This window comes from Ascaphus truei, unplaced genomic scaffold, assembly GCF_040206685.1.
Source record: "Ascaphus truei isolate aAscTru1 unplaced genomic scaffold, aAscTru1.hap1 HAP1_SCAFFOLD_777, whole genome shotgun sequence".
NCBI lineage: Eukaryota > Metazoa > Chordata > Amphibia > Anura > Ascaphidae > Ascaphus > Ascaphus truei.
Genome location: NW_027457112.1, coordinates 70,982 through 83,993, shown reverse-complemented (window position 1 = coordinate 83,993; position 13,012 = coordinate 70,982). Strand labels below are relative to the sequence as shown.

Below are 13,012 nucleotides of genomic sequence, written 5' to 3'. Positions count from 1 at the left end.
GATATCCTCTCTCTCTGCATCTCTATCAGATATCCTCTCTCTCTGCATCTCTATCAGATATCCTCTCTCTCTGCATCTCTATCAGATATCCTCTCTCTCTGCATCTCTATCAGATATCCTCTCTCTCTGCATCTCTATCAGATATCCTCTCTCTCTGCATCTCTATCAGATATCCGCTCTCTCTGCATCTCTATCAGATATCCTCTCTCTCTGCATCTCTATCAGATATCCGCTCTCTGCATCTCTATCAGATACCCTCTCTCTCTGCATCTCTATCAGATATCCGCTCTCTCTGCATCTCTATCAGATATCCTCTCTCTCTGCATCTCTATCAGATATCCGCTCTCTCTGCATCTCTATCAGATATCCTCTCTCTGCATCTCTATCAGATATCCGCTCTCTCTGCATCTCTATCAGATATCCTCTCTCTGCATCTCTATCAGATATCCGCTCTCTCTGCATCTCTATCAGATATCCGCTCTCTCTGCATCTCTATCAGATATCCTCTCTCTGCATCTCTATCAGATATCCGCTCTCTCTGCATCTCTATCAGATATCCGCTCTCTCTGCATCTCTATCAGATATCCTCTCTCTCTGCATCTCTATCAGATATCCTCTATCTCTGCATCTCTATCAGATATCCGCTCTCTCTGTATCTCTATCAGATATCCTCTCTCTCTGCATCTCTATCAGATATCCTCTCTCTGTGCATCTCTATCAGATATCCGCTCTCTCTGCATCTCTATCAGATATCCTCTCTCTCTGCATCTCTATCAGATATCCTCTCTCTCTGCATCTCTATCAGATATCCTCTCTCTCTGCATCTCTATCAGATATCCTCTCTCTCTGCATTTCTATCAGATATCCTCTCTCTCTGCATCTCTATCAGATATCCTCTCTCTGCATCTCTATCAGATATCCTCTCTCTGCATCTCTATCAGATATCCTCTCTCTCTGCATCTCTATCAGATATCCTCTCTCTCTGCATCTCTATCAGATATCCTCTCTCTGTGCATCTCTATCAGATATCCTCTCTCTGCATCTCTATCAGATATCCGCTCTCTCTGCATCTCTATCAGATATCCTCTCTCTCTGCATCTCTATCAGATATCCGCTCTCTGCATCTCTATCAGATATCCTCTCTCTCTGCATCTCTATCAGATATCCTCTCTCTCTGCATCTCTATCAGATATCCTCTCTCTCTGCATCTCTATCAGATATCCTCTCTCTCTGCATCTCTATCAGATATCCTCTCTCTCTGCATCTCTATCAGATATCCGCTCTCTCTGCATCTCTATCAGATATCCTCTCTCTCTGCATCTCTATCAGATATCCTCTCTCTCTGCATCTCTATCAGATATCCTCTCTCTCTGCATCTCTATCAGATATCCTCTCTCTCTGCATCTCTATCAGATATCCTCTCTCTCTGCATCTCTATCAGATATCCTCTCTATCTGCATCTCTATCAGATATCCTCTCTCTCTGCATCTCTATCAGATATCCTCTCTATCTGCATCTCTATCAGATATCTTCTCTCTCTGCATCTCTATCAGATATCCTCTCTCTGCATCTCTATCAGATATCCGCTCTCTCTGCATCTCTATCAGATATCCGCTCTCTCTGCATCTCTATCAGATATCCGCTCTCTCTGCATCTCTAATAGATATCCTCTCTCTGCATCTCTATCAGATATCCTCTCTCTCTGCATCTCTATCAGATATCCTCTCTCTCTGCATCTCTATCAGATATCCTCTCTCTCTGAATCTCTATCAGATATCCTCTCTCTCTGCATCTCTATCAGATATCCGCTCTCTCTGCATCTCTATCAGATATCCTCTCTCCGCATATCAGATATCCGCTCTCTCTGCATCTCTATCAGATATCCTCTCTCTGCATCTCTATCAGATATCCTCTCTCTCTGCATCTCTATCAGATATCCTCTCTCTCTGCATCTCTATCAGATATCCTCTCTCTCTGCATCTCTATCAGATATCCTCTCTCTCTGCATCTCTATCAGATATCCGCTCTCTGCATCTCTATCAGATATCCTCTCTCTGCATCTCTATCAGATATCCGCTCTCTCTGCATCTCTATCAGATATCCTCTCTCTGCATCTCTATCAGATATCCTCTCTCTGCATCTCTATCAGATATCCTCTCTCTATGCATCTCTATCAGATATCCTCTCTCTCTGCATCTCTATCAGATATCCTCTCTCTGCATCTCTATCAGATATCCGCTCTCTCTGCATCTCTATCAGATATCCTCTCTCTGCATCTCTATCAGATATCCTCTCTCTCTACATCTCTATCAGATATCCTCTCTCTCTGCATCTCTATCAGATATCCTCTCTCTCTGCATCTCTATCAGATATCCTCTCTCTCTGCATCTCTATCAGATATCCGCTCTCTCTGCATCTCTATCAGATATCCTCTCTCTCTGCATCTCTATCAGATATCCTCTCTCTCTGCATCTCTATCAGATATCCGCTCTCTCTGCATCTTTATCAGATATCCTCTCTCTCTGCATCTCTATCAGATATCCTCTCTCTGCATCTCTATCAGATATCCTCTCTCTCTGCATCTCTATCAGATATCCTCTCTCTGCATCTCTATCAGATATCCTCTCTCTGCATCTCTATCAGATATCCTCTCTCTCTGCATCTCTATTAGATATCCTTTCTCTCTGCATCTCTATCAGATATCCTCTCTCTGCATCTCTATCAGATATCCGCTCTCTCTGCATCTCTATCAGATATCCTCTCTCTCTGCATCTCTATCAGATATCCTCTCTCTCTGCATCTCTATCAGATATCCTCTCTCTCTGCATCTCTATCAGATATCCTCTCTCTCTGCATCTCTATCAGATATCCTCTCTCTCTGCATCTCTATCAGATATCCTCTCTCTCTCTGCATCTCTATTAGATATCCTTTCTCTCTGCATCTCTATCAGATATCCTCTCTCTGCATCTCTATCAGATATCCGCTCTCTCTGCATCTCTATCAGATATCCTCTCTCTCTGCATCTCTATCAGATATCCTCTCTCTCTGCATCTCTATCAGATATCCTCTCTCTCTGCATCTCTATCAGATATCTTCTCTCTCTGCATCTCTATCAGATATCCTCTCTCTGCATCTCTATCAGATATCCTCTCTCTCTTGCGCATTCTCCATCTGATGTCCCTTTTCTCGCTTTGTCTGCTGCTCTCTCACTCTCTCTGATGTTCTCACGATCTCCATCTGATGTTTCATGATGCTCTCTCTCTACATGAAGCACTCTATCTATATATAATGCTCTCTATACGGTGCTCTCCCTCTCTCAATACGGTGCTCTCTCTCTCTCATTCACTCTCTCTCGTGTGCTCTCTCTCGTTCTCTCTCGTGTGCTCTCGTGTGCTCTCTCTCTATATAGTAAGTACGATGATCTCTATATATGATGTTCTCGTTCTCACTTTGCTCTTGCAGTTTTAGCACCATTGATATTTGTTGCCCTGTCTCTAAATGGCTTTGGAGGGATCTGCCTGACATTTACATCTCTGACTGTGAGTACTATGTAACCAGCCGTGTGTACTATGTAACCTGCCGTGTGTACTGTGTACCCTGCATGTGTACTGTGTACCATGCCGTGTGTACTGTGTAACCTGCCGTGTGTACTGTGTAACCTGCCGTGTGTACTGTGTAACCTGCCGTGTGTACTGTGTAACCTGCCGTGTGTACTGTGTAACCTGCCGTGTGTACTGTGTAACATGCCATGGGTGCTGTGTAACCTGCCGTGGGTGCTGTGTAACCTGCCGTGTGTACTGTGTAACCTGCCGTGTGTGCTGTGTAACCTGCCGTGGGTACTGTGTAACCTGCCGTGTGTACTGTGTAACCTGCCGTGGGTCCTGTGTAACCTGCCGTGGGTACTGTGTAACCTGCCGTGGGTACTGTGTAACCTGCCGTGGGTACTGTGTAACCTGACGTGGGTACTGTGTAACCTGCCGTGGGTACTGTGTAACCTGCCGTGGGTGCTCTGTAACCTGCCGTGTGTGCTGTGTAACCTGCCGTGGGTGCTGTGTAACCTGCCGTGGGTGCTGTGTAACCTGCCGTGGGTGCTGTGTAACCTGCCGTGGGTACTGTGTAACCTGCCGTGGGTGCTGTGTAACCTGCCGTGGGTGCTGTGTAACCTGCCGTGGGTACTGTGTAACCTGCCGTGGGTGCTGTGTAACCTGCCGTGGGTACTGTGTAACCTGCCGTGGGTGCTGTGTAACCTGCCGTGTGTACTGTGTAACCTGCCGTGTGTGCTGTGTAACCTGCCGTGGGTACTGTGTAACCTGCCGTGTGTACTGTGTAACCTGCCGTGGGTACTGTGTAACCTGACGTGGGTACTGTGTAACCTGCCGTGGGTACTGTGTAACCTGCCGTGGGTGCTCTGTAACCTGCCGTGTGTGCTGTGTAACCTGCCGTGGGTGCTGTGTAACCTGCCGTGGGTGCTGTGTAACCTGCCGTGGGTGCTGTGTAACCTGCCGTGGGTACTGTGTAACCTGCCGTGGGTGCTGTGTAACTTGCCGTGGGTACTGTGTAACCTGCCGTGTGTGCTGTGTAACCTGCCGTGGGTGCTGTGTAACCTGCCGTGGGTGCTGTGTAACCTGCCGTGGGTGCTGTGTAACCTGCCGTGGGTGCTGTGTAACCTGCCGTGGGTACTGTGTAACCTGCCGTGTGTGCTGTGTAACCTGCCGTGGGTGCTGTGTAACCTGCCGTGGGTGCTGTGTAACCTGCCGTGGGTGCTGTGTAACCTGCCGTGGGTACTGTGTAACCTGCCGTGGGTGCTGTGTAACTTGCCGTGGGTACTGTGTAACCTGCCGTGTGTGCTGTGTAACCTGCCGTGGGTGCTGTGTAACCTGCCGTGGGTGCTGTGTAACCTGCCGTGGGTCCTGTGTAACCTGCCGTGTGTGCTGTGTAACCTGCCGTGGGTACTGTGTAACCTGCCGTGGGTACTGTGTAACCTGACGTGGGTACTGTGTAACCTGCCGTGGGTACTGTGTAACCTGCCGTGGGTGCTCTGTAACCTGCCGTGTGTGCTGTGTAACCTGCCGTGGGTGCTGTGTAACCTGCCGTGGGTGCTGTGTAACCTGCCGTGGGTGCTGTGTAACCTGCCGTGGGTACTGTGTAACCTGCCGTGGGTGCTGTGTAACTTGCCGTGTGTGCTGGGTAACCTGCCGTGGGTGCTGTGTAACCTGCCGTGGGTACTGTGTAACCTGCCGTGGGTGCTGTGTAACCTGCCGTGGGTACTGTGTAACCTGCCGTGGGTGCTGTGTAACCTGCCGTGTGTACTGTGTAACCTGCCGTGTGTGCTGTGTAACCTGCCGTGGGTACTGTGTAACCTGCCGTGGGTACTGTGTAACCTGCCGTGGGTACTGTGTAACCTGACGTGGGTACTGTGTAACCTGCCGTGGGTACTGTGTAACCTGCCGTGGGTGCTCTGTAACCTGCCGTGTGTGCTGTGTAACCTGCCGTGGGTGCTGTGTAACCTGCCGTGGGTGCTGTGTAACCTGCCGTGGGTGCTGTGTAACCTGCCGTGGGTACTGTGTAACCTGCCGTGGGTGCTGTGTAACCTGCCGTGGGTGCTGTGTAACCTGCCGTGTGTGCTGTGTAACCTGCCGTGGGTACTGTGTAACCTGCCGTGGGTACTGTGTAACCTGCCGTGGGTGCTGTGTAACCTGCCGTGTGTACTGTGTAACCTGCCGTGTGTACTGTGTAACCTGCCGTGGGTGCTGTGTAACCTGCCGTGGGTGCTGTGTAACCTGCCGTGGGTGCTGTTAAACCTGCCGTGGGTGCTGTGTAACCTGCCGTGGGTGCTGTGTAACTTGCCGTGTGTGCTGTGTAACCTGCCGTGGGTGTTGTGTAACCTGCCGTGGGTGCTGTGTAACCTGCCGTGGGTGCTGTGTAACCTGCCGTGGGTGCTGTGTAACCTGCCGTGGGTGCTGTGTAACCTGCTGTGTGTACTGTGTAATCTGCCGTGGGTGCTGTGTAACCTGCCGTGGGTGCTGTGTAACCTGCCGTGGGTACTATGTAACCTGCCGTGGTACTGTGTAACCTGCCGTGTGTACTGTGTAATCTGCCGTGGGTGCTGTGTAACCTGCCGTGGGTGCTGTGTAACCTGCCGTGGGTGCTGTGTAACTTGCCGTGGGTGCTGTGTAACCTGCTGTGTGTACTGTGTAATCTGCCGTGTGTGCTGTGTAACCTGCCGTGGGTGCTGTGTAACCTGCCGTGGGTACTATGTAACCTGCCGTGGGTACTGTGTAACCTGCCGTGTGTACTGTGTAACCTGCCGTTGGTGCTGTGTAACCTGCCGTGGGTGCTGTGTAACCTGCCGTGTGTGCTGTGTAACCTGCCGTGGGTACTGTGTAACCTGCCGTGGGTGCTGTGTAACCTGCCGTGTGTGCTGTGTAACCTGCCGTGGGTGCTGTGTAACCTGCCGTGGGTGCTGTGTAACCTGCCGTGGGTGCTGTGTAACCTGCCGTGGGTGCTGTGTAACCTGCCGTGGGTGCTGTGTAACCTGCCGTGGGTACTCTGTAACCTGCCGTGGGTACTGTGTAACCTGCCGTGGGTGCTGTGTAACCTGCCGTGTGTACTGTGTAACCTGCCGTGTGTACTGTGTAACCTGCCGTGGGTGCTGTGTAACCTGCCGTGGGTACTCTGTAACCTGCCGTGGGTGCTGTGTAACCTGCCGTGGGTACTGTGTAACCTGCCGTGGGTGCTGTGTAACCTGCCGTGGGTGCTGTGTAACCTGCCGTGGGTGCTGTGTAACCTGCCGTGTATACTGTGTAACCTGCCGTGGGTACTGTGTAACCTGCCGTGGGTACTGTGTAACCTGCCGTGGGTACTGTGTAACCTGCCGTGTGTGCTGTGTAACCTGCCGTGGGTGTTGTGTAACCTGCCGTGGGTGCTGTGTAACCTGCCGTGGGTGCTGTGTAACCTGCCGTGGGTGCTGTGTAACCTGCCGTGGGTGCTGTGTAACCTGCCGTGGGTGCTGTGTAACCTGCTGTGGGTGCTGTGTAACCTGCCGTGGGTGCTGTGTAACCTGCCGTGTGTACTGTGTAACCTGCCGTGTGTACTGTGTAACCTGCCGTGGGTGCTGTGTAACCTGCCGTGGGTACTCTGTGTAACCTGCCGTGGGTGCTGTGTAACCTGCCGTGGGTGCTGTGTAACCTGCCGTGGGTGCTGTGTAACCTGCCGTGGGTACTATGTAACCTGCCGTGGTACTGTGTAACCTGCCGTGTGTACTGTGTAACCTGCCGTTGGTGCTGTGTAACCTGCCGTGGGTGCTGTGTAACCTGCCGTGGGTGCTGTGTAACCTGCCGTGGGTGCTGTGTAACCTGCCGTGGGTGCTGTGTAACCTGCCGTGGGTACTGTGTAACCTGCCTTGAGTACTGTGTAACATGCCGTGTCTACTGTGTAACATGCCGTGTGTACTGTGTAACCTGCCGTGGGTACTGTGTAACCTGCCGTGGGTGCTGTGTAACCTGCCGTGTGTACTGTGTAACCTGCCGTGTGTACTGTGTAACCTGCCGTGGGTACTGTGTAACCTGCCGTGGGTACTGTGTAACCTGCCGTGGGTACTGTGTAACCTGCCGTGGGTACTGTGTAACCTGCCGTGGGTGCTGTGTAACCTGCCGTGTGTGCTGTGTAACCTGCCGTGGGTACTGTGTAACCTGCCGTGTGTACTGTGTAACCTGCCGTGTGTACTGTGTAACCTGCCGTGGGTGCTGTGTAACCTGCCGTGGGTGCTGTGTAACCTGCCGTGTGTACTGTGTAACCTGCCGTGTGTACTGTGTAACCTGCCGTGGGTGCTGTGTAACCTGCCGTGGGTGCTGTGTAACCTGCCGTGGGTACTGTGTAACCTGCCGTGGGTGCTGTGTAACCTGCCGTGGGTACTGTGTAACCTGCCGTGTGTGCTGTGTAACCTGCCGTGGGTGCTGTGTAACCTGCCGTGGGTGCTGTGTAGCCTGCCGTGGGTGCTGTGTAGCCTGCCGTGGGTACTGTGTAACATGCCGTGGGTGCTGTGTAACCTGCCGTGGGTGCTGTGTAACATGCCGTGGGTGCTGTGTAGCTGTGTTGGACGGTCAGTATCTCCCTGACTGTGGTTACAGTGCTTGTATATAGTAAGGTCTGTATGAGCCTAACATGCTTCTGTTGGTTGAATCAGTACAGGCTCCTGGCAGCCCGAAGACGGAGACTGGGCACACGGGTAAAATCTGCTAATGGAGCAGTGTTGAAATTATTTATTTATAATACAGTGAGAGTTACCTCTCGTTTTCAAGTATGTCCTGGGCACAGAGTTAATATGACAAATAATACATGGTTACAAATACAGTTACATAAAGGAACAGAGTATACATTATATACAGAGACATTGCGTGCACAGTTAAAGAAGATGTATATTATAGGCGTATGTAACAGTTACAGACCAGATTAAAATGTGAGACAGCCTTAGATTTGAAAGAACTTAAGCTGGTGGTGGATGTGAGAGTCTCTGGTAGGTTGTTCCAGTTTTGGGGTGCACGGTAAGAGAAGGAGGAGCGGCCGGATACTTTGTTGAGCCTTGGGATCATGAACAGCCTTTTGGAGTCAGATCTCAGGTGATAGGTGCTGCATGTGGTAGGGGTGAGGAGCTTGTTCAGGTAGCTGGGTAGCTTGCCCAGAAAGTATTTGAAGGCAAGACAGGAAAGGTGAACTTTGCGCCTAGACTCTGGTGATGGCCAATCTAGTACTTTGAGCATTTCGCAGTGATGTGTGTTGTAGTTGCATTGGAGAACAAAACGACAAATTGAATTGTAGAGGGTGTCAAGTTTATTGTTGATTAGATTGTAAGCTCTTTGAGGCAGGGACTCTTTTTCCTAATGTCTATGTCACGGTAGACCAGGTCTTTTAACACCATTTATTTTTAAGGGATCAATAACAGGGCAAAACAAGACAGTGAAATAAAATGAGGTTTATTTTGGATAAGACCTCGGAAACACACAAGAATACAAAATACAAAAATATACACACTTATGGGGGTCTGGGGAATTAGATCTACCTTTCCTAGGTGCAGGGACCCACTTCAAATGGGTATACCCTGTCCGCTTCCCTGCCTCAGGATATCAGAGTGCTGCACACAGCAGCCACTCTGATATGTACCTCCAGCTGGTCACAGTATAACTCCACACTCCTTCCCAGAGTGTCTCTCAGATGGTCTCCACACTCCTTCCCAGAGATGGACTTCTGATGGACTAGTGCTCTGATCAGCAGTGTTCCTTATATATCTCTTGGTGGCTATCCTTTAACATTGAGCAAGGCAGCCAGCCAGCCAAGAGAAACAGTGCCTGGGGCTCAGATTTGATAACTGATTAATTTAACTAATCCCCTACCTTTGTTCTGATCTATTTCTATGGAGAGCTTCAACTGAGTGACTTACTTAGTCTTTCTCCATAGAAATGACAGTAACAGTGGAATATCTAATTTACTTTCTTGCATGTTAATTCCATAACCACATAATACCAGGTATTTAATCTGGGAGGAATTGCTAACACAGGCATACATACAGACATAAGGTAGTTATGTAAAAGACAGGACTTAGAATTATAGGTAGACCAAATCACATCACAGAACAATGTTGATTCACTGGGGGATTGGATTTACAGTGAATAAAGAATACAGGCTTTGAAATACATTAGCTGTTCTCCCCCAGATATTAAATTACATTTGGCTGAAATAAGCCTTACATAGCTGGCCAGGTTACATGGATTTAGGGGTAAATAGCTGGGATTTCTCTTTATTAGGTCCCCCAGCTACCCCTACCGTCACAGTCTACTTTTATGTGTGTAGTAGTGTCATACCGAGTCCTGAGGATTGGCGGGTACAGGGTACCCGGACGGGTAGCATTGGCTAACCTGCAGCCGGCTACGGAGGGTGAGGAGGACGGCGGCGGAGGGTGAGGAGGACCGCGGCGGCATCGCTGGAGCAGACATCCTGGTGGCAGTGGCAGCAGCAGAAGTCTTTGTTCAGCTGGTGGTAGCAGTAGGAACACAGCACATAGCTGATGCTGATGGGAGCCGGGGAGGAGCTGGCTGTCCAATAGAAACACTCCTGCTCTGGTCACATGGTTCCTCAACTCCCACCAGCATCAGCTGCGTGTGGTGCTCCTCTGCTCCCACCAGCTGAACCACCAGGACATCTGTTCCTGCTCCAACGATGTCACCTCGGTCCTCCTCACCCTCGGCCGCGGTCCTCCTCACCCTCCACAGCGGTCCTCCTCACCCTCCGCAGCGGTCCTCCTCACCCTCGGCCGCTGTCCTCCTCACCCTCCACAGCGGTCCTCCTCACCCTCCGCAGCGGTCCTCCTCACCCTCCGCAGCGGTCCTCCTCACCCTCGGACGCGGTCCTCCTCACCCTCCGCAGCGGTCCTCCTCACCCTCCGCAGCGGTCCTCCTCACCCTCCGCAGCGGTCCTCCTCACCCTCCGCAGCGGTCCTCCTCACCCTCCGCAGCGGCCCTCCTCACCCTCGGCCGCGGTCCTCCTCACCCTCGGCCGCGGTCCTCCTCACCCTCCACAGCGGTCCTCCTCACCCTCTGCAGCGGTCCTCCTCACCCTCGGCCGCGGTCCTCCTCACCCTCCGCAGCGGTCCTCCTCACCCTCCACAGCGGTCCTCCTCACCCTCCACAGCGGTCCTCCTCACCCTCGGCCGCGGTCCTCCTCACCCTCCACAGCGGTCCTCCTCACCCTCCGCAGCGGTCCTCCTCACCCTCGGCCGCGGTCCTCCTCACCCTCGGCCGCGGTCCTCCTCACCCTCCGCAGCGGTCCTCCTCACCCTCCGCAGCGGTCCTCCTCACCCTCTGCAGCGGTCCTCCTCACCCTCCGCAGCGGCCCTCCTCACCCTCGGCCGCGGTCCTCCTCACCCTCGGCCGCGGTCCTCCTCACCCTCCACAGCGGTCCTCCTCACCCTCTGCAGCGGTCCTCCTCACCCTCGGCCGCGGTCCTCCTCACCCTCCGCAGCAGTCCTCCTCACCCTCCGCAGCGGTCCTCCTCACCCTCGGCCGTGGTCCTCCTCACCCTCCACAGCGGTCCTCCTCACCCTCTGCAGCGGTCCTCCTCACCCTCGGGCGCGGTCCTCCTCACCCTCCGCAGCGGTCCTCCTCACCCTCCACAGCGGTCCTCCTCACCCTCCGCAGCGGTCCTCCTCACCCTCGGTCCTCCTCACCCTCTGCAGCGGTCCTCCTCACCCTCGGTCCTCCTCACCCTCCGCAGCGGTCATCCTCACCCTCGGTCCTCCTCACCCTCCACAGCGGTCCTCCTCACCCTCCGCAGCAGTCCTCCTCACCCTCCGCAGCGGTCCTCCTCACCCTCCGCAGCGGCCCTCCTCACCCTCCGCAGCGGTCCTCCTCACCCTCGGCCGCGGTCCTCCTCACCCTCGGCCGCGGTCCTCCTCCCCCTCCGCAGCGGTCCTCCTCACCCTCCGCAGCGGTCCTCCTCACCCTCGGCAGCGGTCCTCCTCACCCTCGGCCGCGGTCCTCCTCACCCTCGGCCGCGGTCCTCCTCACCCTCGGCCGCGGTCCTCCTCACCCTCGGCCGCGGTCCTCCTCACCCTCGGCCGCGGTCCTCCTCACCCTCGGCCGCGGTCCTCCTCGGCTGCAGGTAAGTGTTGAAGTCTTTTTCAGCTGCTCTGAAATTACCTGGCGCCGGTTACACCTGGTGCCGGTCCCAGCTCCCTGCTGCCGGGTCCGTGTAAGTTCCGGGTAGCTGAGAAAGCGCTGAATACCGGGTAATTTCCGGGTACTCAGTACATACTAGTGGGTAGCGCTTATTCCTGTTATATCCCGTGTGTTACTGCTGTGACACGCCATGTACATGCATGGCGCTATATAAATAAAGATATATCACCCACATCTCCCTGCCACCTCTTCCCCGGCTAATGGTGTTAACCTATCAGATTTAATACTGACTAAACGTAAAACTCACCCCACAAAGCAAGCACCCCAACAGCCGGCGCTCGTGGCTGCTGCCCCACACTCACTCCTACCAAACATTGTGGCCACGCACTGCCATCTACAGCACTTACTCCCTCACCTGCTGTCTCTAACTCTCCCAACATACCACTTAGATTGTAAGCTCTTCGGGGCAGGGATTTCCTTTCCCATTGTCTGATTTTGCTGCGCTTATTGTATTATAATTCCCTATACTGTATCTTTGTGAAGCGCTTTTGGCGCTATATAAAGACATACATACAGATATACATACATACATACACACATACATACATACATACATACATACATACATACATACATACATACAGATATACATACATACATAAAAGGGAAATAGCCGTGTTAGTGCAGTTGCGATAGTGCAGAATAAATGAGTTCTTCAGAATTCGGTGAAACCTTTTTTAGTTGGACTAACAGTTTATGTCATAGGACAAGTTTCGAGACTTCTCCTCTCTTCCTCAGGTCAGTGAAACAAAGGTTTCTGTACTGCTGCGGCACAGTTTATTCGAGCATTTGCCCGTTCTGTGCCGCAGCAGTAGCCTGGCGCGCGCCCGAGAGTGACGGGCGCGCGCCGAAGCAGCGGAAGAGCGCCCTCCGATCGGGGCGCTCTCCCTACCGCTGCCGGGTCCGCCGGGTCCCCCGGAACCCCCTGCCGCTGTCCCGCGATCGCGGGACACCAGGGCTCCCTCGGGGAGCCCCTGGACGCGCGTGCAGGGGGCGCACGCTCCCGAAGACGCGTGACCGCGCGTCTATGACGCGCGGCACGCCGAGGGGCGGCCACTAGCAAGCCGGGAAATCTCCCGGCTTGCGGATCTGGCCGCAGTGTGATAAACTGTGTCGCCAGTGTAGCTAAAGCAGAGATTAGGAAAGGAGGAAGAGAAACAAGCAGAGATGTAGATAAGGTCGGGTGAGAAAGTGATGTTTAAAGACATTGGAAGGGTAATAAAACGGTGACAAGGAACAGCAAACATACATACATATATACATGAGGGTGTTACAGGGGAAC

General features: G+C 52.8%; 1 protein-coding gene across 1 annotated transcript in view; it reads left to right on the top strand.

Moving 5' to 3' along the window:
* Positions 1–13,012, top strand: part of LOC142486200 (large neutral amino acids transporter small subunit 3-like) — a 131,350-nt gene that overhangs the window by 47,889 nt on the left and 70,449 nt on the right. Inside the window, exon 5 of the mRNA XM_075584842.1 lies at positions 3,464–3,540. Within this exon, the coding sequence (XP_075440957.1) occupies positions 3,464–3,540 (77 nt within the window). The remainder of the gene's footprint in view (positions 1–3,463; positions 3,541–13,012) is intronic.